Source organism: Trichosurus vulpecula, chromosome 4, assembly GCF_011100635.1.
Source record: "Trichosurus vulpecula isolate mTriVul1 chromosome 4, mTriVul1.pri, whole genome shotgun sequence".
In the NCBI taxonomy this organism is placed as follows: domain Eukaryota; kingdom Metazoa; phylum Chordata; class Mammalia; order Diprotodontia; family Phalangeridae; genus Trichosurus; species Trichosurus vulpecula.
In genome coordinates, this window is record NC_050576.1 from 117737906 (window position 1) to 117765513 (window position 27608).

General features: G+C 41.5%; 1 protein-coding gene across 1 annotated transcript in view; it reads left to right on the forward strand.

Annotated features, from left to right (window-relative positions):
* SMYD2 (SET and MYND domain containing 2) overlaps positions 1-27608 on the forward strand; it is an 85114-nt gene that overhangs the window by 21976 nt on the left and 35530 nt on the right. Inside the window, exon 2 of the mRNA XM_036757636.1 lies at positions 8965-9028. Coding sequence (XP_036613531.1) covers positions 8965-9028 — 64 coding nt within the window. The remainder of the gene's footprint in view (positions 1-8964; positions 9029-27608) is intronic.

A 27608-nucleotide genomic window follows, 5' to 3' on the forward strand; every position in this document is an offset into this window, starting at 1 on the left:
TCTGTTTTTTAAGGTGTTGTTTTCCTCAGTGTATTTTTCGGTATTTTTTTGGGTCTCCTTTAGCAAGTCATTGACTTGTTTTTCATGGTTTTCTCGCATCCTTCTCATTTCTCTTCCCAATTTTTCCTCTACTTCTCTAACTTGCTTTTCCAAATCCTTTTTGAGTTCTTCTATGGCCTGGGGCCAGTTCATGTTTTTCTTGGAGGCTTTTGTTGTAGGCTCTATGACTTTGTTGTCTTCTTTAGGCTGTATGTTTTGGTCTTCTTTGTCAGCAAAGAAAGAATGCAAAGTCTGAGACTGAATCTCGGTGCGTTTTCGCTGCCTGGCCATATTCCCAACCAACTAACTTGACCCTTGAGTTTTTCAGTGGGGTATGACTGCTTGTAGACTAACGAGTTCTATGTTCCACGTTTGGGGGGTAGGTGCCAGCTCTGCCACACCAGTACTGCTCCTTCCCCAACCCGAACTGGGCTTAGATCTTTGGCAGGCTGCGCACTCCTGCTCTGATCCGCCACTTAATTCCTCTCACCAGGTGGGCCTGGAGCCGGAAGTAACAACAGCTGTAGCTGCCCCACCTCCACTGCCCTGGGGGCTGGAAGCCGAACAGTGAACTCCTTCCACTCCCGCAGCTTTTCCCACTAACCTTCTCCGCAGTGTTTGGTGTTTGTGAGTCGAGGGATCTGGTAACTGCCGCAGCTCACATATTCAGGGTGCTAGGGGCCCCATCCGCCCGACTCCAAGTTTGGTTGTTCCACGCTGCTCAGGCTGGGCTCTGCTCCACTCCGTTCCCAGCTCCCAGCTCCGTGTGGAATAGACCTCACCCAGAGACCATCCAGACTGTCCTGGGCTGGAGCCCTGCTTCCCTCTGCTGTTCTGTGGGTTCTGCCGTTCTAGAATTGGTTCAGAGCCATTTTTATAGGTTTTTGGAGGGACTCAGTACGGAGCTCACTCTAGTCCCTGCTTACCTGCCACCATCTTGGCTCTGCCCCCCTCACTAAAAGTTTTTAAAGAAAGGAATGACACAGTGAAAAGTATTTTAGAAGTCACAGACTCCTGGAGATGAAAAGGATCTTAGACCTATTAGTCCAACACTCTCATTTTACAGATGAGAACGCTGAGATACAGAGTGTTTGAGACTTTCCCAAGGTCTAACACCTAGCGATCTGTAAGGTTGAGACTCAGATCCAATGTTTGCCTTCCTGATGTTCTGTCTGGGGCTCAGACCACTGGGCATCACTCTCTCTAAGACTCTAAGTTACATCTGCTTAAGAAGGTGTTTACATACAGATGTGGACCAAACAAAAAGCCTGGCTTAATGCTTTGCAGAATAAAGTTTAGTTCAGCAAGTAAATCTGAATGTCCCTGGCTGTTGTCAATCAACAAATGCAGCCACCCCGCTTTTTTAAAACAGATATATTCTTTGCTTCCGAGTAGTTAATAAAATCCCCAAGTATCAAAAGAAATCTGGAAAAATCACTGAAATATATAGAGTCAGGTTTTTTAGTTGAAAAATACAACTATTTGTTTAAGGAAATTGCTAACAAGTGCTTTGGAAAAATCCATAACCTGACTTTTCATAGTGGAAAATAACCAAGGAGATCTAGTCTGCTATTCTGGTGAAAGGAGAGAGAGAGGGTGCAGTATCTATGAATTCGAATTAAGAAAGCATTCTTTGCCTCTTGTCTCTAACATTTGATGGGAGCATGTGCAACTTGGGAAAGGAAGAAGTGAGACCACATCAGGGATGCCTGCAAAACAGCTGGCCAATTACCAGCTCGCCTGGAGTTTGGCTCTGGAGTCACCTGTGTGTTTTCTTATTACTCTGCAGCCAGAATGTTTGAGAGGAGCACTGGAAGGGATATTCCAAATGACATTAATTGAATTCTTTTCTTGGTAAGACAGCAGCACATAAGTAGGAAGAACTAGAGATATTGTTATTTATCCTCCCCTCCAAAAAATGCTATTTGTGTTTCTACAGAAGAAAGTGAGGATAGCAATTCTCTTCATTCCTATAGAATTCAGGGAAAGCTAGAGGAAGAAAATAATAATTATTTTTTAAGGCAAGACAAAATAGCTTTTTTTTTTTCTAAATGGTAGAAAAACCTATTTGAAGAACTTCTGTATTGGGGTTATACGGTGTTTTTAAAGAATGATAATTTTGTTATTTGAAAGGATATACTGTAACCCTAGAGAAGGGAGCAGGGGAGGAAGCTATAAGATTTAGAAAATGCTGCAGGTGCTTTAAGAAATGGATGAGAACCAATTTACACTCTTGTTTAGTGACACAAAGATAAAAGTCAGCAGAGCTGGGGTCTGAATTATCACATACTCCTGATCAGTGAAGTCAGAATGAATGAAACTTCACCCCTTATCATTCAGGTGCTGAGCTGACCACCAAGCCCTGCTTCCTCCCCATAAATCATGGCACCAGTTCCAATAGTTGGGAAAACCTATTAGTTTCTACCTTAATGTCCTAAAAGGTACCTGCCTCCTATAGAGGAACTGGACTCTAAATTTTAACGAGCTCAAGAACAAAGGTCCGCATTAATATAAACGTATAGTAAGGCCCTGTTATAAAGCACCCTGCTGCACACACCAATTCAGTTATACCGTGGATTAAATTGTGCATCTCTGTCACTATATGACACAGATGGTCTGTAGCACAAGTATTGTCCTTGTCCCCAATATCATTCATAATAAATAAGATTCTAATATTCCTCAACTTTCATTTCACCCAGAAATGAGGTTGGACAGCCAATTTATACAATCCCACAAGAAATGTGAGAGCTTAATTTTGTTTCCTATTTTTTCTTATTTCTTAGGTTACCTTGTGGACCTAAGCTCTTTTCTCTTTTCATTTGCCTGGGTCTACAGACCCTGCCTGTCAGTTCTCATCTCCTACCACCTTTGGTGAAAAATCATTGTTATTGCAAACCCCCTTCCATGCCAGTATCATTTTCTTTCATGGAAAAACCTGCTAAGCTTCATCTCAGAAAGTGTTTGGTGCTCGTATGATCAGATTTCTTTTTATCTAGACCAACAGCACCTGTGACAATCACTGCCTTAACTAGCAGGATTTGTTAATTACATCGCAGACTTTTGGGCCTTCATGGCTTTGGAATTTTAAAAGCAAAGGCATTAATCACCCTGTACATCTTTTTTTTCTTTCAGTTCAAATTGATTTCCTTGGACAGTAGTGGCATATTCCAAGTTCTCATTCTAATAGTAGCAAGTCTGTATTTTCCCATGGCGTCATTCCCTCTCCTTCCTCCCCCTACATTGTTTATGTGAACATACCTTAAGAGTTCAAAGACACCTTGATGCCCCAGAGGGGGAAAGGAAATGTGCCAGTAAGACCAGGGCTTTGGAAAGACAGGATAAAATCCTGTAAAAAAGGAATAAGGCTGTGCTTTAGTAGTTTGTGCCCCATCTCCACCTTTGTCTTTTTTTTAACATAAGGGTAACCTGAAATATTTCAAACTAGATCCAACTTTAAACACAAACAAACACGCTGACTATAAAAGGTCAATGTCGCTTCATTCTCCCAGATGGAGAGAAGAGGCCGAGGAGGTAGCAGGTGGATGCAATGGGACGAGAATCCATAATATTCAGTCATAAGTCCTGAGCTAGGAGCCAGGAGCAGAAGAATGAAAGGAACCCATGGCTTCCTCTTTAAAAACTGGTTGCCAGGATACTTTCCTTATGAACTAAAAAGATACTGTAAGCATCTGTGTTTATTTCCCAAAATTTAGCTACTGTATCTAAGCAACTTAATAAATCAAATGTATGCAGCCCAGCCTTTGAGAATAGTTATAATCTGCTTTGCAGAAAATAAATTTCAGTGACTCCCCATTGCCTCCAGCGTAAAATACAAATTTTCCAGTTTGGCATTTAAAGCTCCTTCACAACCTGGCTCCAACCTGCCTTTCCTTCCCTCCCTGCAGGCCGGCTGGACTGGCCTTCTTCCGGTTGTTTACACATGACACTCTTTCTCTTGTCTCTATGCTTTTGTTATTGTTTGTCCCCATTCCTGGAATATGCCCTATACTCTTTCCTCAGTTCTGCCTCTTAGAATCCTTTGTTTCGTTTAAGATTCAGCTCAAGCACCAACTCAAATGTGAACCCTTTCTTAATACCCTCCCCCCCTCCTAGTGGCCTCTCTCCCAAAATTACCTTCTATGTATTCTGTAGACACCTACTTACTTATGTACTTGTTGTCTCTCCCAGGAGAATGTAATCTCCTGCTACACACAGCATAGGGCCCACCTGGCACATAGAAGGCACTTAATAGGTGCTTGTTGACTGATTGAAATGTCTTAAGACTCTTACATCAGTCATATCACATCAGTGACTCTCCCTAACCATCCTTTTAATTAGGAGAGTCTCAAATTAGGCTGCTTATTCATTTATGCAATCAAATTTATTAAGGATTTATTGAACATAACATGTAGCACTAGACTAGGACATGATTGAATTAAAAATTAAAACCTAGATTCCAGTGGTTACTTGAAGATTCTATATAAGCTTAATGTCTCTAGGCCTCAGTTTCTTAATCTGTAAAATAGATCAGATGTTTGCAAGCCCTGTGGTCCTGTGAATATGTTTCACAAGCCTTATATTGATAATTACTGCAGTGAAAGTTTTATTCCCCCATGAAGTTTTCAGGGATTTGGCATTCAAAAAACTCATTCTCCTGGAAAACAGTATGAATAAACTTTTCCAGCTAAAACTTCCCTGTCAGCAATATCATACATTTTCTCCACTCACTTACCAGCTCAGTGAGGCTTTATTTCAGAGCTGAGATGTTAGAACTATGAAAGTTCACACCTCTCCTAGTTAAAAAAAAGACTTGAGACAATTAGCCGGGTAATTCAGGGCAAAAGGTTTTGGGTCATATTTTTCCCCCGAAGTTTTTCCACACAAAAGCAGACTTTTGCCTGAATTAGTGACAGTAATTGCCTTGGGTTTCTCCTATACTTGACAGAAGAGAACTAGCCTGTGAGATCCTTTAAGTGATAAAAAATCAGACAACCAGTTGGTAGTGAGTGCCAGCTCACGAACTCTGTGGTAAGATGCTGCTAAAATACTGGTATTTAGGGATCCAAACAATCTGGCCAGAGTCAGCATTTTGTGCTACAATGAGAGATCTGCAGTATTACATCATTGTGTGCATAGAGGCCATTACTTGACAAGCAAGATAACCAAAACCTGTGAAATAATGAGGTCCTGTAGAATGAGATTGATTGTATTGAATAGGAGAGATGAGCTTCTCTGCGTCTTATCCTAGAGAACAGAAAACAGTGAAGGCAGCATGGATCAGTAAAATGAGTGCTGACTTTGGAGACAGAAGACCAGGGGTCTGAATCCTCCCTTGCTCACTAACTGTTTGCCTCACTTTCCTCATCTGTAAAAAAACATAATAATACCTACCTCCCAGGGTTGTTGTTAGGATCAAGTTAGATAATCATAAAACACTTAGCACAGTGTATGGCATTTAATGAGTTATATATAAATGTTAGCTATTATTGTACTCCATTTTGCCTGCTTCTAGGGAATAAAGGCCTCCTCCCAGACCACATGGAAGAATGCTTTCACACAGTAAGTAGCCAGATGCCCATTCTATCACTATGTCCTCATCAGAGTTGGCTCCATCAGACACAGTGATTGCTATAGTAGGGAGGTATAGTGAAAAGACTAGATTTAGCATTGAAGGACCTGGATTTAAAGGTCATACAGAGCCAGTGTTCTGCCCCTTACTGCTTATGTTACATTAGACAAGTCACTTGTACATGGGCTTCCATTTCTACATCTGTACAGAAGGGAGTTGGGCCAGATGACCTCTCAGATTCATTCAAGCTCTGACTTTATGATCTTCTGAATCTGTTTCTTGGGACATCTTCCCCACCTTCAGAATAATTGTCCCAGACCTCAAAGGAAAAAGCATTTGAGAGAGTAACTGTCCTTTGCCTTGTCCTCAAGGCCTGTGGACTATAAGACTGGATCCCACAAAGGAGCTTTGGCGACTGAAGTGACTGGATCCAAAAGAAGCCTTGGCCGTTGAAGTGACTAGATCGCACAAAGAAGCCTTGGCCATTGAGAGAGTGGCCACATTGTTCTGATTAAATCCCCCTTAAGATCTCAGCATGCTTGATGAGTCATTACAGCTAAAATTGCCTGCTTTCTTCTTGAGATGTTGCCATTGAGCCTGGAAATGAGTCAAAGCTTCATCTTAATTAAAAGTTGATCTTTTTTTAATGGAGGAAGGAGGGAGACACAACCGCACACATATTAAGCACCTACAAACTTACTTTTTCCAAGAAGCCTTCTCAGATATCCCCATTGTACTCTAATCACATGATTGTTATGTATTCAAACTGTAGCTTAATAACCCTAATTTATACAGCTCTTTGTGGCTGAAAAGTTTTATATAATGTTTAGTCCTCATAGCAAACCACTTTTCAAATGATGACCAAGGGGCTTAGGTCACAGAACATGTCAAAACTAGGATTCAAACTCAGGTTTTCAGCCTCTGAGTTTGGTACTTCTACATATGATAATGATGATGATAATGATAAGCATTTATGTAACACTTTATGGTTTGCAAAGGGCTTTACAAATATTCTCCTATTTTATTCTCACAACCCTGGGGAGAGCTTTTATTATATCCATTTTACAGATGAAGAAACTGAGGCTTGGAGAGTTTTAAGTGACTTGCTCAGGCTCACACAGATAAATTTCCTTACTCGCAAGTTCAACACTCAGTCCATCTGGCTGTCCTGAACTATGTAGGTCTTTGTACTTGTTGGCCAATGACTTGTTAATTACCCATCAGTTATTTATGAGTCTGTCTCTCCCAAATATGATATAAGATTTGGAATAGTAAGAAAATTATCTTTCTTTTGTGTGTGTGTTTTGCACTCCTCTTCTCCCTCCTCCCCCACAGCACTCTCACAGGAGCAAGGCACAACACAAACTACAATACTACTACTACTATTACCACCACCACTACCTGGATACTCCACTTACAGTAGTCACGGAATGAATGCTTAATCAACCTGTGACTTCTCTCCCCACCCACCCCCCAAGAAGATAAGAGTTTAGAGAACCCCTGGGTACATCCAAAGGACTCATGTCCTTGTATCCAGAAGTGCCTAGAAACAAGGGCCACCTTTGACTGGATTAGTGTGTTCTTGGCAATTTTTTTTAGACCTGCAAATTTGGGATGTTTGTTATGCTTCAGCTTTGAAATGTGTTCCCCTCCCACACATCATGAAGTCTGATTCTCGGGATTCAAGCGCTGTCATGAAAACTGTAAGACAGTCTGTTTAGTTCCAACAGAAGCATTTTTGGAAAACTTGCAGGATTCTGTGGGAGTAATGTAGTGACTACCGCTTGCTGACAAGAAGGAGCAAAGAATTCAGCTGCGTGATTTTTTTTTCTCTTTTTTTTTTTTTCTTTTTTTGCAAGCTCGTGGAGAGGGCTCCATCAGAGTTGGCTAGCCCTGATTTCTTGCTGGGATAGGTCAGGTCTGCCATCCTGCAGGCACCAGGCTATGCCTCCGATTTGCTGCAATGCAGCTGCATACTTTGCAGTGGTGTTGGAACAGTGACTGACTTTCCTGATTTTCCTTCTGTCCTTTCCCCTGCGGTCAAATGATTGTACAAATAAAGAGAGGATGGCTTTACCAGAGCCAAGAATTACATAGAAGGGTTTTTTGGGAGGGAAAAAGTAAAACCTGAAAAAAAGAAATCTGTTTACTTAATATGTTTTAGTTTGTGGGTTTATTTTCTTTGAAAAAGTTGTAACTGGTCTCTATCTAGCAGGGCACACAGCAACATATAAAATGTCATAAAGGAGCAGTAGAATTCTTGTTATGTAAGGGCTACACAAAAACAACGCAGCAGGAACCTGCAGAAAACTCACCTTTAGGATCCAAGGTTGTTTCTGATTAGTCCATGGATAGAGATGTGCAGATGTGGCTGTCAACCTATGTTTCAGAGGTTTCATTTGAGAATGTCCCTACCAGCAAATGACAAGGTTTTGAATTTAGGTATTTTACTTGGCTAGTGTTTGCAGCTGTCTTTATTGCCAACTTTTCTGTGAAGCCATCTATGAGGATCAAGTTGGCATTTGTTCACTTTTTGCTGTTTGGAAAGGTTTTGTTAGTGTCCTTGATTTGGAGTGTTTAAAGTATCAGACCTGCAAGATAGTTCTGTTATTATCATCTGCATTTTGCAGATGAGAAAACTGATACGCAAGAAGTTGGCTTCTTGCCACAAAGCTGTAAATAAACCAAGCGTGATAATTAGAAGATATTATCATCTTAGTTTGTATGTTCCTCTGGGTCAGAGAACCATGGGCTAGATCTCCTGTATGGTGGCTTAAGCTTTTAATTCTTAAGTCTTTAAATTTTCGGCTTACAACTGCTCTCTGACTTTTGACCTACTCTGTTAATTAATGTTTTCTATCCCATTATATTAACTGATGTAATATTCTTCATGTATTAAATATTCTGCAATAGAAGAGTCATCTTCATGAGTACAAATCTAGCCTCAGACACTTACTATGTGAGCCTGGACAAGTCATTTAATCCTGTTGGCCTCAGTTTCCTCATCTGTAAAAATGATCTGGAGAAGGAGATGGAACCGCTTCAGTATCTTTGTCAAGAAACCCTCAAATGGGATCACAGAGAATCAGACAAGACTGAAATGACTGAACATTAGCAACAATGCTTGTAGACATTCAGACTGACTAATAGCCATTTCCACTGGGGTTTGGATTGCTGGGGTTCTGGTCAAAAATCTTTTTTCTGAAAAAATGTCATTTGCCACTGGGGAATCTAAGGTTAATAAAATCTTGACTCTCTTATCCAATTAATTACTGCATGACAAACTGGGTACCATTATGTGTCTATGCCTCTCTCCTCTATAGGGTGGATATTACAGTACCCTTTTTCTTTTTAAGGAAAGAAGGATTGTCGAAATGTGGAAGATGTAGACAAGCATTTTACTGCAATGTGGAGTGTCAGGTACGTGCCTGAATAAGCAAGAGGGAAGAGGGTCTGGTTTTCCTTGGTTTGTTTCCTGATTTTGGAATACAATGTACCAATACCAGTACAGCCAAAATCAGGGATTTCAGTTTCAGTTTCCTCATTTGCAGAGTGAGGGAATTGGGCTAGATTATAAGTCTATGACAGACTTAATTTAGTCAGTTCTGATGGGGGTGATAACAATTTGTTTGTTTTTTTTCTGGCCCATCCCTTAAGAAGAAAAGCTGATTTCAGGACATACAACAAAATTACAATTCAAAGTCAAGTACAAGATTAAAAAATTAGTTGTGTCCCCAGTGAAAACATTATTCTTCCCCCTATGCATCTATCAGTGACTTCAAAAAAAGTAAAGCTGACAAATTACATGCACTCAAAGTGCTATTTTAAAACCTGAAACGAAGGTCTTAATTCATAGAAATCTTAAGTGTAGGCCAGCCCTGGACCTTGCACTAAATATCTCCCAAACAGGGCTTCTGAGAAGTATTGGCTTAAATGAAGACCAATGGATAGAAATTACAGGGGAGGGGAAGTGGACTTCTGCTTAAGACAAGGAAGAACTTCTAGCAATTAGATGTGTCCAAAAAGGGAATCGACCACTTGGTGAGGATGTGGGTTCCTTGTCACTGGGGGTGTTTGAGCAGAAGGCTAAGCTATGTCTAATCAGTAATATTATAGAGAAGAGGTCTTTCAGATACAGTTTGGACAAGATGTTATAAAGCCCTTTCAAGCCCTGTGAGTCAGTGACTCTGAACTCTTTGCCCATATGCATGTTATTAGAGCATTTTGGTATGGGAAGGCTGGATGGCAGTTTTGGCTGCATCACACAGTAGGCAATGAGGAGCTTTGGGGAGAGATAAAATAAGCTGGTGTAAAACTCACAGAGGCCCCAGTAATAGTGCACTTCTCTTAGAAATACTTAATCAGTATTTATTAAATGAATAGGTTAGTTTAATGCATGGAAGTAGCAGTAACCAAGTGTTCCAGTCCCTATAACCATAGCACCCACATTACAATGTTATTGTGAGCATCAAATGAGGTATTTGTAAAGTGCTTAACACCATGCCTGGCACACAGTAGGTGCTTAATCAATGCTTGTTCCCTCCCCTCACTCAATCCCTGTCTCATCCCTGGAGACAACTCCTACCTCAGGTACATCCCCACTGCTTGTCTTGTTTCTTGTTTTATTTTCTCTCTCTCTCGCCCCTAGTGTGTGCCTGCCAGTTGCACCACATGACATTGTTTAGCTCTCCTGAGGATTGAGGAGGTTGCTAATAAGCCTTGGAATCATGACTTCATAAGCCATATGGTTTCCCTCGGGCTGACTGCATAGTGGAAATAAAGCAGAGGCTTGAGATAAGAGGCAGCATCTTTCCATGGGAAAAACACTGGATTTGTCACCAAAAGATTCAGGATCAAACCCAGCTCTGCTACCTGTGTGGCCTTGGGCAAGTCACTTTATTGGGCCCTGGCTTTATCATCTATAAATGATGCAGCGTGGTGCATTATAAAGCATACTGGTGTGATATAAGGTAGGAGGGCTAGGGTTTGAATCCTGTCCCTGCACTCCAGCATGACCTTGAAAAAGTCACTTAAACCCTGTCTAGGCCCTTGCTCCTCTTGCGTAAAATGAAGGAGTTGGACTAGATGGCACATAAGATTCTTTCTGTCTCCAGATCTTATATATTAGGAGATTCACAACACATCTGCTTCACTCTTTTGCTTTTCTACTGGACTCTAAATACCAAGATGTGGGCCATACTTCCTTCTTGTTGAGACATTTTTCAGTCAAGTCTGACTCTGCATTACCCCATTTGGGGCTTTCTTAGCAGAGATACTGGAGTGGTTTGCCATTTTTAAATCCAGCTCATTTTACAGATGAGGAAACTGAAGCAAACAGTTGAGTGACTTACCCAGGGTCACACAGCTAGTAAATGTCTGAGGCTAGATTTGAACTCAGGAAAATGAGTCTTCTGGACTCCAGGCCGAGCTCTCTATCCCCTGCACCTCGTTAGCTGCTCAGGACTTCATCTAACCTCCCATTGGCTATTCAGGAATCAAAAAATAGAAGGTGATACTTACAGGTGATCACTTTCCAAACCAACTCTCTTCTTAGAACAAAGGAATAACAACAAAATGAACTGACCCAGCATCTGGGAGTTGACAGCATAAGCAGACACTTCCTTTTTATGTTCTATTCCCTTTCCACCAAGAGAGTAGGGAAGAGTGTTTAACATTTGTTCTCTAGAACTGAGATCAGATTTTGTGAATAGTGTGAATTCTGCTATATTTTAGTGGTATTTTTGTTAACCTTATTCTAGGCATTGTATGCAGTGTATCTTCAAAGTCTTAGTGAAGTTTTAAGCTAATGGAGCTTTAGGGTATGAATTTGAGCTATTAAAACTTAAAACTTCACCAAGATTTTTTTGAATCTTTTGTTATTTGAGGGGGCAATGCAGGGTAATTGGGGTTAAGTGACTTGTCCAAGGTCACACAGCTAGTTAGTGTGTCAGGTGTCTGAGGCCACATTTGAACTCAGGTCCTCCTGATTCCAGGGGCGGTGCTGTACTCACTGTGCCACCTAGCTGCCCCAAAGGAATTTGCAGATGCTTCCCGTCTGGGAATCGAACCCTGGCCTCCTGCGTGACAGGTGGGGTTACTGACCGCTATACTAACAAGGAAGCTGCCTTCATCGAGATTTTAAGGACACCCAATACAAGGTGCCTAGAAATCAGGTCATACCTGTCTGCCCAGATTTCTCAGATCTGCCACTCAGTTAAACTAAAATGAGCTAAACCATGTAAAAGTTAAAAAATAAAAAAGAATGGAGGAATTATTGCTGTTTTATATTGAACATTGTCCTAAAACAAAGTGCGCTGATAAATCTTGTCAGGGAGAAATGAGGAGCAGCTACAGTGCTGATAGTGCAGCGGTGGCATGATGTAGTAGAGACACTCCTGGATCGGGGAGTTTTCAGAACACTTCATTCTAGTTCCAACTCTTAGCACTGCTGCGACTGCTGCTACTACTACTACTGCTAATTCACCTTTAGGTACTGTTGTAAGGTTTGCAAAGAACTCTTAGGTGATTGACACAGTATTATTTTCCTCATTTTATGGGTAAGGAAACAAACTCAGAGAGGTTGTGACTTGTTTATGGTCACACAGCTTAACAAACAGAAGTGTGGGCCCTGGGTTCTAGACTCCAAAGTCCAGTCTAGAGAATGTTGCCTTAAATCTCTTGTGAGCTGCATGACCTTGGGTAACTTGCTTCCATAGGCCTCAGTTTCCTTTCCTGTCAAATGAGGAAGTTTGATTAGATTACTTCTAACATTCCTTCTGGCCTTGTGAATTTTACGAGGACCTTTGAGAATTTCTACTTGATTTAATTCTAGTATAGTGAAATGTTTGTTAGACTCAGTTTTAGAGGGTGACATTTTCTGATTTAGGTGCCAGATGCTAGGGAAGTTGTACTGTTTCAGTACTGTAAGCTATTATGTTTTCTCTGTAGGGCCTGGTTTAAGAGAAATCTTGGATGAAATCAGTGTAGACTATAGTGAAGACTACCACTATTCATACATCCCACTGAGAGAAAACCTTGTAAAAGTGCTGGTGTCCTAGTAGAAAAAGCATCATACTTTCAAAGCAGTGTCCTCTAAGATCTGGTAACAGGGCTTTCTTCAGGGCTAGACTCCTTGTGGTGGTCCCTCAATGCCACTCCTTAATTGCTGGTTTCTGGCACCCAGAGAAGGCACCAGGCACAGATAAGACATTGTCTGCAGTGGGTATGGGCAAGGGCACCCCTGTGTTTTATAGTAGAGTCCTAGGAGGATACCATAAGAAATGGGAATCTTTCTTGATTATGAAACCAAGTTATCTTGGGACTTCCAAGACACTGCCCAGATTGCTGTCAAGTACCCTAATGTGAGAGGATGGCTAGGTGGTGTGGTGAATAGAGCACCAGGCCTGGAGTAAGGAAGACCTGAATTCAAATTTGGCCTCAGATACTTACTAGCTGTGTGGCCCTGGACAAGTCACTTAACCCTTTTTTGCTTCAGTTTCCTCATCTGTAAAATGAGCTGGAGAAGGAAATGGCAAAGTACTCCAGTGTCTTTGCCAAGAAAATTCTAAATGGGGTCATGAAGAGTTGGACACGACTGAAAAACAACAATCTGACATGACATTTGGAGTGCTGTAGCTGGTCATGGGTGGGAGGGTATGTTTCTCTGTCTTCTTTAACATTCACTGAGCAAGCAAGTGTCCTTTCTGAAAGCTACCCCCAGCAGTGTGCAAACAAATAAAGTGGAATAATTACAAAATACATGAAATTGAGGAGTGTGAAAAATCCCCTGGTAGAGCACCAGGAAGACCAATAGAACCATGCTGGTTAAAGCCTCTTCTGGAACAGTAGAAGGAGAAACAACTTGGTGAAGTCCTTTTGCTTCCTCAGAGAGGTCCTGAAATCACAGGATAATCATTGTTCCAGCAGCCCCACTCCTAGTCTGCAATGTTTCTGATTTTTAATCTCATTTTGCACAAATTGGCTATGGCTCTTCTGTTTCTTAGTTTACATAACTCAGTATGATCCTGCCAGAGGAAGAATTTTAATGAATAGTGCTTAAAGAATAAAGGGAATGAAAACTTTAAAAAAAAAAAAAAGAGGGAGGGAAGAATTGCTGGTAGGTTGGCGCGTCGTGGGTATTTTAATGAAGTACATTTATTTTTACAAACAGGCCTGGAGAAATTCATATATTATTCATTCAGTTAGACCATTTCTTGGCAGAGATTGCCTCCAATTTGCCATACCCTTACCAAGAGGATATTTGGGGGAGTTAGTTTGCAGGATAATCAGTGGGAACTGGAGCATCCCAGAATGTGTTTCTTAACTGGATAGCAAAGGAGAGGAAATCAGTTTTTCACAATCAAGTGGAGGTGATAGAGTTGTAAGTTGGATTTTGGAAGTTGCCCTGATCAAGAGGAGTGAAGACACACAGCCTAGGCAAAGGCTGAAAGCCAGGGATAGGGTTCTAGAGGTTGGTTGATCATTATCATGGCGGCCGATGTTCATAGAGGTCTTTTAGTGAGAGGGAGCACAGTACAGTTGAGACAATAATGAATTTGGATTCAGAGGACTCTACTATTGACCACCTATGCGATCTTGAGCAAGCCCTCTAACATTTCTGGACCTCCGTTTCCTCATCTTTAAAGGAAGGGCTTGAACTGGATGGCCTCTGAGATCCCTTCCAGTTCTAAATCGAAGACCCTAAGTTTGACAAGGCATTTTCATGAATGTCACAAGTATTATTTCTTTCATTTTACAAATGGGAAAACTGAGGCAAACAGGTTAAGTGACTTGCCCAGGGTCCCGTAGCTAGTAAGTGTCAAAAGCAGAATTTGAATTCAGGTCTTCCTGTTTACCATGCTGTGCATTAGGCTGCCTAGCTGCCAGTTGACGTGGTTTAGGCAATTAAAAACCCACAAGGAAACTGGGAGATGTTGGAATAATTACCCTTTTCGTTGATTATTATAGTTGGTAAGAACATGGTGTTAATGAGGAAGATGATTGATTAATGCCCACTGGATAGAGCTCTGGGCCTGGAGTCAGGAAAACCTGAGTTCAAATGTGGCCTCAGATATTTAGTGGCTGTGTGACCTCAGGCAGCTCATTTAACCCTATTTGTCTCAGTTTCCTCAACTGTAAAATAGGTATAACAAGAACACCTCCTTCCCCCCCAGGATCGTTGTGGGGGTCCAATGAGATGATGTTTGTGGAGAGCGCTTAGTGCAGTTCCTGACACACGGTGGGTACTGTACAAGTGCTTATCCCCTTCCCCTTAGCCAGTGAATGTTATAGGTCTGGTTACTAGCTAGGAGCTCAGTCAATAACCATTTATTAAGCACCTACTCTGTGCTACTGTGCTATGCACTGGGGATGCAAAGGCAAAAGATGCGTCATCACAAGGGAGGTAGTGTCACCATTTTGTGGGATAAATGTTTGGTTTATTGATGGTGGGTGAGTAGCCTCAGTCATTTTCCCATGGGTAAGACAGTGAGGAAACAGTCCAATGGAAAGGGTGCTGGACTGAAGTTTTGGAAACTACCTGATAGGTGTCTTCACTGTGTGGCCACAGATAAATCATTTAACCCCTTCGAGCCTCAGTCTCATTGTCTATAAGTGGGAGCAGTAATTCCTGCTGATATCTACCCCACTGGCTTGTTAATACCCAGGGATAGAATGAGATAATTCATTATGTAATGTGGTAGAGCAGGAGAGGGAGAACCAATTCCCAGCCCACCCTATCACTGCTATGCAGAAAAAGATCTTTACAAACCCTCAAGGGCTATAGAATCGTCAGCTGTTGCTGTAATTAAGGCATCATATACATCAGTTGTTCAGGGTTTTTACACATCTGAAAAAAATTTAGCTCTGAAGCAGAGATGGAAATTAATATCACCCGGCCTGAGAGAGCACTAGCTCCTTGGCTGGAGTCGATGACTGGTGAGTCATCAACTTTTGTTGCCTGTAGCCATCCCAGCTAATACTAGCTACTTCCTGATACTAGGAAGCAAGACTAGCCGAAGCAGCTTTGCACGTTGAGCAGCTAAGCTAGAGTTGTTAGCCACTGCCCTGTCCAGAGATAGTCTGTTAACCATCTCTCATCTCTACCTGGAGTGGTCTCTTTCTCACTGCCTTGCCTAAGAATTTCTGGTACCTTTAAGATTCAGCTCAGATGCCACCTTCTGCAGGAGGCCTGTCCTGGGACCCCTAGCTATTAGAGCCTTCCTCTCTAAAGTTACCTTCCATCTGCTTTGCATGTAGCTTAATTTACCAGTTGATATGCACATTGTCTTGCCCATTAGAGTTTAAACTCCTTGAGTACAGTGCCTTTTTGCCTTTCTTGTATCCCTAGCGCCTAGCACATAGTAAGCACTTAATTGTTTGGTGGGATTGAGTTAAAGGTCTGACACTTATGATCTGATTAAGTTAACAAGTATTTATTAAGCCCTGCTATGTGCCAGCCTGCTCAAAGAAAGGCAAAAGATGCTCCCTGCTCTCAAGGAGCTCCTGATCTGATGGGAGAGACAATATGCAAACATCTATGTACAAATAAGATAAAATAGATACTCTTAAGGGCAGGAACTAGCATTAAGGGGAATTGGGAGAAGCTGGGACTTGAAGGAAACTGGGATGCCTGCAGACAGAAATGAAGAGAGAGAAAGTTCCAGGGATTGGGGACAAGCAGGAAAAACACATGGAATTGGGAGATGATGGAATGTCTTGCTCAAGGAAAAGCAAGGCCAATGTCACTGGATTGCAGATTGAGAGGCAGTTTCCAGATCTGAAATTCTGTGATTCTTTTTTTTGTTTTGTTTTGCTTTTTTTGGGGGGGGGGGAAAGGCAGGGTGATTGGGGTTAAGTGACTTGCCCAAGGTCACACAGCTAGTATATGTGTCAAGTGTCTGAGGTCAGATTTGAGCTCAGGTCCTCCTGACTCCTGGGCCAGTGCTCTACTCACTGTGCCACCTAGCTGCCCTGTGAAATTCTGTGATTCTTATCAGTTGTTCTACCTATCTCTTTCCATTCCTCTCTCCATTCAGTCCCTTCACCTAGCTAGCCATGGAAAGCTATTGACTGTATCTAGCATCTTTGTGCAGGACCATGGACCCTTAGGAATTCCACCTATACTGAGTTTTGGTTTCCTTCCTCAACTGGTCATTTGTGACAATTTGTATATCTCAGGCACTGGCATAGGGGAACACAGAATATTAGTGTTTGGAGGCTCCACAGAGGCAATGTAAGCCAACCCATAGCTGAGTGAGAATCCCCTCTACAATCCACTTTAAAAGTGGTCAATTTGCCTTCGCTTCAAGGCCTTCATCGTGAAAGAATGAAGTCATCTTCTGATCTGCTCCTTGAGCGGCCATGGGAGAGAAAAGAGAACAAACATGAAGGCAGAAATATTATGGAGAACATTGGAGTGAGGCTCAACCAAGGTAGAAGCAGAAGTAGGCTGTACCCCACCTGGACTGGAAGGGTGAATTAGATGATGAACTTGACCCAATGTTGTAGCCATAGGGGATTCCAGCTCTCTGAACGTCTGACACACTCTTTTTCTTTCTCTGCCAAAAGTACTCCTGATAAACCTGTGACTCCCCTTAATGATAATTTCATCTTTGAAAAGGTAGAACAGGCAACAACAAAGAGAACAGCTATCGTGCACTTGACTATAACCAGCGACGAAGAACTGATTACTGCCTCAGAGGTGACAAGAACTTTAGGAGCCAGTAACTAGAGAGGCATCACAGCATAGAGGAGGTAACTTCTGGCTGGCATTGAGTCAGGAAGATACTTAACCTCTGAAGGCTGCTGGCACATCTCCAAGATTGTAAATCTCAGAGAAGGTGCTAATATGCCCCTCACTAGGAGCTCCCTCTCTCAGGGAAATCATAGATCGCGTCAAAACAACAACAACCACCCCATTCAGTCATCAAGCGAGGGATAGAAAAGGAGAAGAAAACAAGGCAAAACCTGGCTCCCTAGATTTTGCTAGTGTAGGTTTCAAACAGAAAGGATGGGCAGGTAGTATTTTATGACAATATGGTACAGGGGATGTCTAATAGGGATAGGAAGTTCTCAGGAATGAAATTGTGAACAAACAGAAATTACTCCAATGAGAAGGAAAAAGGGAGCTGATGAAACAAACCAAAAAAAAAAAAAAAACCCAGTGCAGGCACATGGGGAATCAGTGACAAATTCAAATTTTAAAAATATATGTGTAGAAAATGGAAGCAGAAGGAGACAACTGAGGATGAAAACAGGAATACCAGGTTGGTACAATTTATAAAGAGAACAGAAGAATAAAATGAGCTTACAGAAGATGGAATTTTTACTGAGACTTGAAGGAAGCTAGGAGGTAGAAGGACAGATTTCTAAATATGGGGGTCAACCATTGAAAATGGAGTATGGGAGGGGGAAGCCAAGATTGGAGGCTACTAGGAAGCAGTTTGGTGAACTCCCATCCACAAACTCCTTCAAATAGATATAGCAAATGTATCAGACTGAATTGTGATGGAGAATTCAGAAAAAGTCACAGTGAATCCTTTGTCTAGCCCAGCTTAGCATTGGGAGACAAACAGAAAGGTCTGCAGACACTGGAGACTAAGCCTGGCCAGGAGCTGGCTTCACTCTGAGTACTGTGGTGTCCAGGGAAAGGCTTGCACCAGGGCAAGAGAAGGTCCCAAACTCTTACTGGGACATCCTCAGGCCCATTCTGCAGTACTGCAAGGCGGACAACTTTGTCACCCACTACCCAGTCCTGAGTCACAAATCCAGAGCAGACTGAGAAGGCACCCTGGGCAATGAACTGAAAAAGGATGTAGTTCAGAAGCCAGCAGCAGCAGTGGCATGGCTCAGATGTCAGGCCCACAGCAGGATCTCATTTCCAGCATCTCACCCAGACTGCAGAGGAATAACCAAAGCAGGAATCCCAGACTAAAGGGGAGCGTACAACTCTACCACTCTGAACTAACAGAGCTTCCCAGCTGACTGATAGGATCAGAGTCCAGCAAAAGTCTATTATTGCTCAGCCCTAAAACCAAGTCAGCAACTTGTAGAACTCAAACCGGGGGAGTGACAATCAGACTTTTCCCCAGACCAGAACACTTGGGGAACACTGAAAACTTAGAGGTCCCTAGCCTATCCCTGAGATCCTCAAATAACAACCATCAGTACCCCCTAAAAAAACAGCAACAGGGCCTGACCTTCCCTCCAGAAGAAGAAGATATTGTTAGAAGAATGGGCAAACACAAAAAGAATCCTACCAGCATGAGCTGTTACAGTGGCAGGGACACTCAAGACACAAACACAGAAGAAGAGAGTCACTCCCAAAATATCTACAAACAATCTCTCAGAGGAAAACACAGCCGGAACCAAACATACATAGAATTCCTGGAAAATAAGAAGCAAGAGTGTAACAATTTTTAAAATGTTTTTATAAATGGATTAAAATATTTGAGGAGAAAATGGAAAAGAAATGAGAGTCATAGAAGAAACAATTGGAAAGATAATAGCTTGGCACAAGATATATAAAGCTTTGCACACACAGCAAATTCCCAGAATATTAGAATGAACCAAGTAGAAGGCAGTGACTACTTGAGGCAACAAGACTATTAAAGTCAAAAGGCTGAAAGAAAAAATAGAAGAAAATGTAAGACATCTCATAGCAAAAACAACTGACCTGGAAAACAGATTGAGGAGAAAAAAATTAAGAATCATTGGACTGTCTGAATGCATGAACAAAAAAAAGAGCCTAGGCTTCATATTTCAAGAAATCTTAAAAGGAAACTACCTAGATCTCTCAGAAATTATCCACTGGTCACCTCCTGAAAGAAACCTCAAAATGAAAACTCCCAGTAACATCATAGCTAGGGTCCAGGATTTCCAGGTTAAAGAAAAAATACTGTAGGCAGCCAGCAAGAAAAAATTCAAGTGTCGTGGAGCTACAGTCAGGATCACACATGATTTAGCAGCCACCACTATAAAGAATGGTGAGCCTGGAATATGATATTCTGGAAGGCAAGGGATATGAACTTCCAACTAAGAATAACTTGCTCAGAAAAACTAACTATAATGATTCAGGAGGAAAAATGGACCTTTAATAAACTAGAGGATTTCCAAGCATTCCTATTGATAGATCAGAACTATAGGGAAACTTTGAAGTTCAAAGGAGTGAAAAGAAACCAAAAGGTAAACATTAATGAACAATGATAAAAGACTAAAAAAGGATAAATTGCTTATTTTCAAATGTGGGGAGTTGACACATGAGTCCCTTCTGAACACTATCATCATCAAGGTTCCTGGAGTACAATTAGACAAGGACTGGGAGTGGTTTTGTTATGTCTACATGATCTTTAAAAAAAAGAGTAGAAAGAGAAAAGAGGAATACCCTGGGGGAAGGGAAAGGAAGATTAGAGAAAATTATCTCACATAATTAGGGTGCACAAATAGACATCTGTACAAATAAGGAGGAGGCAGTTGGGTGGAGTGGCTGACTTCTGAACCTCACTCTCTGAATTGGTCAAAAGAAGGACAACCACACGCACATGCACATGCACACAGTTGGGTACAGAAATTCACATTTCACTCAACAAGGAAATAAGAAGGAAAGGGAAAATGGCAGAAGGGAAATTAGAGATAAGGTGGATTAAGGAAAGGATTAGTCCTAAGCAAAAACAAACAAACCAAAAAAACACCCAAAACTCTTATGGATGTACAAAAATATTTATAGGTCTTTTTGAGGTGGCAAAGAATAGGGATCCAAGGGGAGTGCCCATAAATGAGGGAATGGATGAGCAAGTTTTGGTATGTTATTATGATAGAATACTATTGTGCTGAACTATTAATGTAATAATCAACCAGGATTCCAGAGGATTAATGATGAAACATACTACCCACTTCCTGATGGGCAGATTGAACCAAATATTTTTTTTTTTTGGACATGGCCATTGTGGAGATAGGTGGTGTTTTTCTTGTGTTTTCGAGGGCTATAGCAGCAAGGTGGTAGTGATAGTGAGAATAAAGATCTTGACTGATTAAAACAGATAAAATATTAAGTATGAGGGGGAAAAAACCAAAATGGTCAGAGTCAGAAGATGGCATGTCTTGTAAGAAGAACATCAATGAGAGGAGTATCCCTGGATATAGAGGATGTGGAGGGACAGTAAGGTGTAAGAAGACTGGAGAGGGAGGAGGGAGCCAGGTTATGAAGGGCTTTTAACACTAAAACAGAGGACTTTATATTGGAGCCACTGGAGTTTATTGTATAGGAGGTGACATGGTTAGAACTTCGCTTTAGGAAGAGGAGCAAAGGATGGGCAGGAGTGGGGAAGATTTGATTCAGGAATACTAATTAGCAGGCTTTTGCAATATCTAGGCATGGAGTGGTGAGAGTCTGTACCAGGATGCTTCAGTGACTGAGGAGAGAAGGGGTCATATATAGGAGATGTTGCAAATTTAGAATTGATAGCACTTGACAACAGATTGGATATGGCAGGTGAGAAAGAATGAGAGTATGAGCCTGGGTGTCAGGTAGCATCCTCTACAGTAATAGGGAAGTTAGAAGGGGAATATTTGGGGGGAAAAATCCCCCAAAGTCCAGTTTTGGACAAGTGTATATGAGACATCCATTTTGAGATGTCCATTGGTCAGTTGGAGGTAGAAGCCTGGAAGTCAAGAGAGAGGTTAGTGCTGAATGAATAGGATCATCAGCATCGAAATGAAATTTTAATCCATGTGAGCTGATGAGATCACCATATATGTATGTGTGTATCTGTCAATTTGACAGACACCTATTATGAGAAAAGCACTAAGGTATGTGCTAGTACTTGAACACATACACATGTATACACACATACATATATATGCATACATACACATGTACATGCACAATAATCCTAAGGTAGCAGCTGTTATCTCCATTTCTCAGATGGAGAAACTGAGGCTTAAAAGATTAAGTGACTTGCTTAGGGTCATTTATCTAATCACATATGTCAGAGGCAGGATTTGAACTCAAGTTGACCTGACTCTTATGTCCAGTGCTCTATTCCATGCCACCTACAATCATTAGGGAATACTCTTGTCATTAAGGAAAACTTTGAGCTATCCAGAGTCAGGGGCTATGGCTAATACTTCTTTTGTGGCTCCTTCTCTGCCTTCCACCCTTCTTCTTTTCCACCTCCCACACCGCAAGCCTGCCACATGCATTATGCAATAGGCATTAAATAAATATTTATAGATTATTTGGCTCCTGCCTCAGATACTCCCCTAACTTCCTCTCCTCTCCTTTACTTGATCTTACTCTCTCTTTCACTCTTTCCCTGGACCCCTGAAGTTGCCAAAAGAGCTTGTTTCTCCTCAGCGAGCTGGAACCAACCACCTGTTCTCTACCTCTGTGCTTTATCATAACACTCTCATTTCAGGCTTCAGCTAAAAACAGATCTTCATCTCCCTTGTGCATATCTTGTCATTTCTCTCTCCCTCTGCTCTTGGTTATATTTGTCACAGAGTTATTTAACTCTGCAGAGTGTCTTGGCACAAAACTTAAGCCAAGGACCTGTGCTGCATTCTGTATTAAATAATACTGAGTCCTTCCTATTTGAGGAGATGTGGGGAGGGGGGGGGGTTGGAAACTATCTGTTAGGATCATCCATCATCAGATTTCAACATTGGGATCTTGCATCTGAATGTCTGAGAGGGTCAGGAACAGAGTAGTGGGTAAAAGGGTCTTTTGAAGACCATTTGAATCTTTCAGATGAATAGCACACAGTTGCTAACTGAACAAGATTGTAGTTCTGATTTTTAGCTCTGATTGGATGTTTATTTTAAAATGTAACTGTTAGAGCTCATCTGTCTTTGCATAATAGCATCACAGAATCTTGGTGTTGCAAGAGATCTCAGAGACCATCTAATGTAACCCTTATTTGAAAAGGAACCTCTCTATAACATCCCGATAAGTGACCATCCAGTCACTATTTGAAGGTAACCAAATTTACCCATAGATAGCATATGGATGGCTAAGCTAGAATAGTCTCTGCATAAGAATATTTATTTTAGGACATGCCTCAGAATTGGGGTTTGCCTTTCAAAGAATCACCCTAACTTAATAACCAAATAGACAAATTAAGCTCTGTGAAAATCATTTGCTATTCTTTTTTTTTTTTAAATACCACATGATTGACATAGGCGATGTGGTATAATGGAAGGAGAGGTGGCCTTGGTCTCATATTGACATAGGTTCAAGTCTCACCTCAGACATATCCATCCTAGACTTTGTAATAGAGGAGAGAAATTCTGGGTAGAGGCTGGCATGCGCCTGGAATCTGGGTGAAGCAGATTTCAAAGAGTTCAGAGGAGAGATACCTGGGAACCTATGGAGTAAAATGCTGCAGGGGAAGTTAGTCCAGGAGGCATGGATGGGACATACTCAAGAATGAAATTCTAAAGACATAAAGGGAAGTAACTTCATTGGGGAAGAAAAGAGGAATTTGTCTAAAGAGGCTGGTGTGGATTCATAGGGAACTCATCAAACAACTTAGATCTTTTTAAAATGAAACTGAAGATGTGAACAAGAAGAGGCTAGATGAAGATGTATAAGACTGTGGCATAATCCTGTAAAAATGATGTCAGAAATTCTAGAGCTTAGAATGAGCTGAGGCTGATGAGGGAAACCAAAACAACCAAAAGGGTGTGGATTTTGTTTGTTTAGCACTGTAGATCAAAGAAGTGATAGCATCTTTGCTTAGGGATGACAACAGAGAGAAAGCAGAGCTTTTCTGTACATATTTTGGGGTCTGTTTTCTCCGCAAAGGAGAGGGACATTTATCCCAGACATGATAGAACACAAAAATCACTAATAGGGACTTGATATCCACAATAAGTAAAGAGAGATCAAGAGAGCACTTTGCTGCCCTTGATGAATTCAGGTCGCCTTGTCCAGATGAACTATGTCCTAGGAGATGTAAATGTTGAGGAATTGTTTTATTGAAGGGTCATAGAAAAATGAGAAATATACAACAGGTTTGGAAAAGAGCAAATATTGTTCTGTTCCCCCACCCCCCGCCAAAAAAAGAAAGAACAAACTCTAGGCCAGTCAGATTGACTGATTCTTAGGGAAATTTCTAGACTAGCGCACTAAAGAGATCATTGGTGAACATCTAAGAAGGGAAACATAATCACATAGAGCCAGCCTGGCTTCATCAAGGGCAGATTGTACCAGACTAACTTCATTTCCTTTGTTGACAGGATTATTAAAGTAGTAGATGAAGGGAATGCTGTGGATATCTAGGTTATAGGAAATCTTTTGATAAAATTATCTCGTTCTTTTTTAGTGGAGAAGATGGAAAGAAAGATAGAATTAGACAGTGATACAAACAGATGAACTCAATATTGGTCGAATGGTCAGACTCAAAGAGTAGTTGTTAATGGTCCGGTTTTGTCTGTCCTTGTCAGATTTCATTTGGATTTTCTCATTCAGTTCTGGGCACCATGGTTTAAGAAGGACATCAATAGATAGGAGTGTCTGGAGGAGGGCAACCAGAACAGTGAAAGATCTTGAATGCTTGTCTTATGAGGATTGGTTGAAGTTACTGGGCATCTTTAGCCTGAGGAAAAGGCGACTTGGGGAATGGGGAAGGTTATGGCTGTCTTCAAATGTTTAAAGAGCCACAAATGAAGAATGGACTAGACTTGTTCATTTGGCCCTAAAGGGCAGAACCAAGAGCAGCAGGTAAAAGTTTCAAAGAGGCAGGTTTAAGTTAGATGTCAACAAAAACTTTCCCACAAATAAAGCTGTTCTAAAGTGGAATGGCCTGCTTCTAGAGGTGGTGAGTTTCCCCTCACTGAATGTCTTCAAGCAGAGGCTAGATGACCACTTGTCAGGCATATCATAGTGACTCTTCCTTCAGTAAATGGGTCAGGAGTAGCTGACCATTGAGGTCCCTTCCAACTCCCAAATTCTGTGGTTTTGTGACTGTGGGTTTAGGGGCAACTTACTTCAATCCTCAGTGTCCCAGGCAGCTCTCTTATAATAGAAATTACAGACAAATTATTGATCTTCATTGTCGGTCAACAAGTAACAATTGTTCAGTTGTATTGTCATTTAGACATATCCAACTCCTCGTGACCCCATTTGGCGTTTTCTTGGCAAAGATACTGAAAGGGTTTGCCTTTCCTTCTTCAGCTCATTTGACAGATGAGGAAACTGAGGCAAACAGGGTGAAGTGACTTGCCCTGGGTCACACAGCTAGCAAAGCTGAGGCTTTATTTGAAGATGAGTCTTCTTGACTTTGGGCCTGGTTCTGTATCCATCGTACTACCTAGCTGGCCAGGTAATGATTAAGCTGGGCCCTGTGCTAAGTGCTGTGGATACAAAGAAGGTGTAAGAAGACGAGAAAGGGAGGAGGGGGCTGGGTTATGAAGGACTTTGCCCAATAGAGAATTTTATATTGGATCCTGAAGGTGATGGAGAGCTAGTGGGGCTTATTGAAGGGGCTGGGGAGCAGGGTTGACATGGGAAGACCGATTTGACAGCTGAGTGAAGGCTCACCTAGAGTGATTGAGGGAGACCGGCCAACAGGCTATTGCAGTAATTTAGATTTGAGGTGATGAGGACCTCCACCAGGTTGGCAGCAATGTCTGAATATGGGAGATGTTATGAAGATAGAATCAACAGAACTGGGTAACAGATTGGATGTGAGGGATGAGACACTGAGGAGTTAAGGCTGATACAAGCCTGAGTAACTAAAAGGATGGTAGTAATAGGAAAATTAGGAAGAGGAGAGGGCATAGAAGGAAAGGAAATGAGTTCAGTGTTGGACATGTTGAGTTTCAGATGTTTGTGAAACATCCAACCTGAGATATCCAATAGGCATATGAAGATAAGAGACTATGTACTGGTAGAGGGAGTTTCCATGTTGGAGGTTCCCCATATTAGTGAAATCACAAGTTCTGGGCCAAAAAAAAATTGACTGGCACCAAATGGGACTAGGAAGCAGCGGTGATCCATGGGGAAAAATACTGCTCTTAGAGTCAGAAGATATTTTTTTCTCCCTGGGCTTCTGTTCTGTTATCTGTTAATTCAGCTAGAATATCCTTAAGGTTCTTCCAGTTATGAATCTTGTACATAAATATTACCCTATTAATAACTTGAATACCAGGGAGAACTTGACAGTGTCTGGGTTTCTTTGGAGAGCTTGAAGTTTCTACATATAGTCAATATGATTTTTTTGGAAATCTGGAACTGATTCCATAATTTAGGTTTTCTTTTGTGGGAACCCAATTTCCATTTAGCTGTTGCTACCACTAATAGTCCCTCTGATTTTAAGTCATAAAGAGGTAATCGTGATTCCCAAAGAGCAGACAATGAAGACAGTATAGACTAAATAAAATACCTGTGGCAGACACCCAAGTTGCCGTATCCTAATACGCACTTTAAAAGGCAAAAGTCTGGATCCATCCATAGGAATGTAGATTTAGAGTTGGAAGAGACTTAAAAAGGTTGTTGGATACATCCCTTTTGTTTTACAGATGAGAAAAGGGAAACCCAAAAATACTGAATAACTTCCCTGACATCACACTGGTAGAAAATGGCAGAGCCTGGATTGGATCCCAAGCTTTCACATTTAAAATCGTGCCGTCCCATTCCACTCATATCCATGATCCAAGCCTGAGGTTCCCTGTGTTCTTGCCTATCCCCTTTCCCATCCAAGTATCCTAAAAGTGACTGTCATTTTAGATACATCCTGGATAACTGAGTATTCCTTAATCCCTTGATAATGGGACAGAAATGGATTGTAGCTGCCTTCTTTCATGACCAGGGTGTTCAGAGGTCTTAGAACCAACTATATTTATATGAGTGATAAAAATGAATTATAACTCATAGTGATTTAGTGCTTTACCTAAGTTTTTTTTTTTTTTTCCCTGCTGCTAGGTGCCACAGTGAATAAAGTTCTGGGCCTAGAGTCAGGAAGACCTGAGTTCAGATTCAGCCCCAAACACTTACTAGCTGTGTGACCCTGGACAAATCACTTAACTTCTGTGTGTGTCAGTTTCTTCAACTGTAAAATGGGTATCATATTAGCACCTGCCTCCCAGGATTGTTGTGAGGATTGAATAAGATGATATTTATAAAGCTTTTAAATTTATAAAACTCTTAAAAGCTTTTAAAGCTCTGTATGGACAGTGCCTGGCACTGAAATACTTATTCCCTTTCTCCCTCTCTCCTCTCCCTGCTGCTCACAACACTACTTACTGTAGTGCAATTTATTATCTGTATTTTACAGATGAGAACACTGAGGATCAGAAGCCCTAGGTCACACACCCAGGAAAGTACGGTCTTTTGACCTTGTCTAGAGATTTTCTTTTCCCCCATAACACCGTATTGCCTCATCAGTGATTAGATGGCATTTCTAAGCATAACCACAGGAATTGTCTCTGCCCGCTGACATTTAGAGCTGGTCTTTGTATTTGTGTGTGCTATAGCTAGATGGATAAAGTTCATAGCAGAGAAAAACAATTAGCAAATCCACTGACCGTGCTTTAAACACACACACACACACACACACACACACACATCCCTGCACAAATTTCCCCCCAAGATTAATACTTGCTTGAAGTTCCTCTGCCTTGATTACAAGCGTTAGCACACTCAGTCAGTCAACAAGCATTTACTAAGCTCTTACTATGTGCCAGACACTCTCTTGCGAACTGGCAATACAAAAATAAATAGAAAGTCCCTGCCCCCAGGGAGCTTACATTCTAATGGGGGAACACAACCCCTGAAAGAGAGCTGAAAGACAGTGGGAGGGATGAAGATACCTAATGCGTGGGACATGGTAGAGCAGTCCAGAGCGCAGATGAAGATAGGCAGGTTTGGGTGCTCTCCTTCGATCAAAGTTCTGGGAGGAGCCATCCAACCTGAGTGTAGAAGGTACTTCCATCGTGTGAATTCCAGAGTGATCTTTCAGTCAAGCAGTAAACATTTATCAAGCACCTACTGTGCACTAGG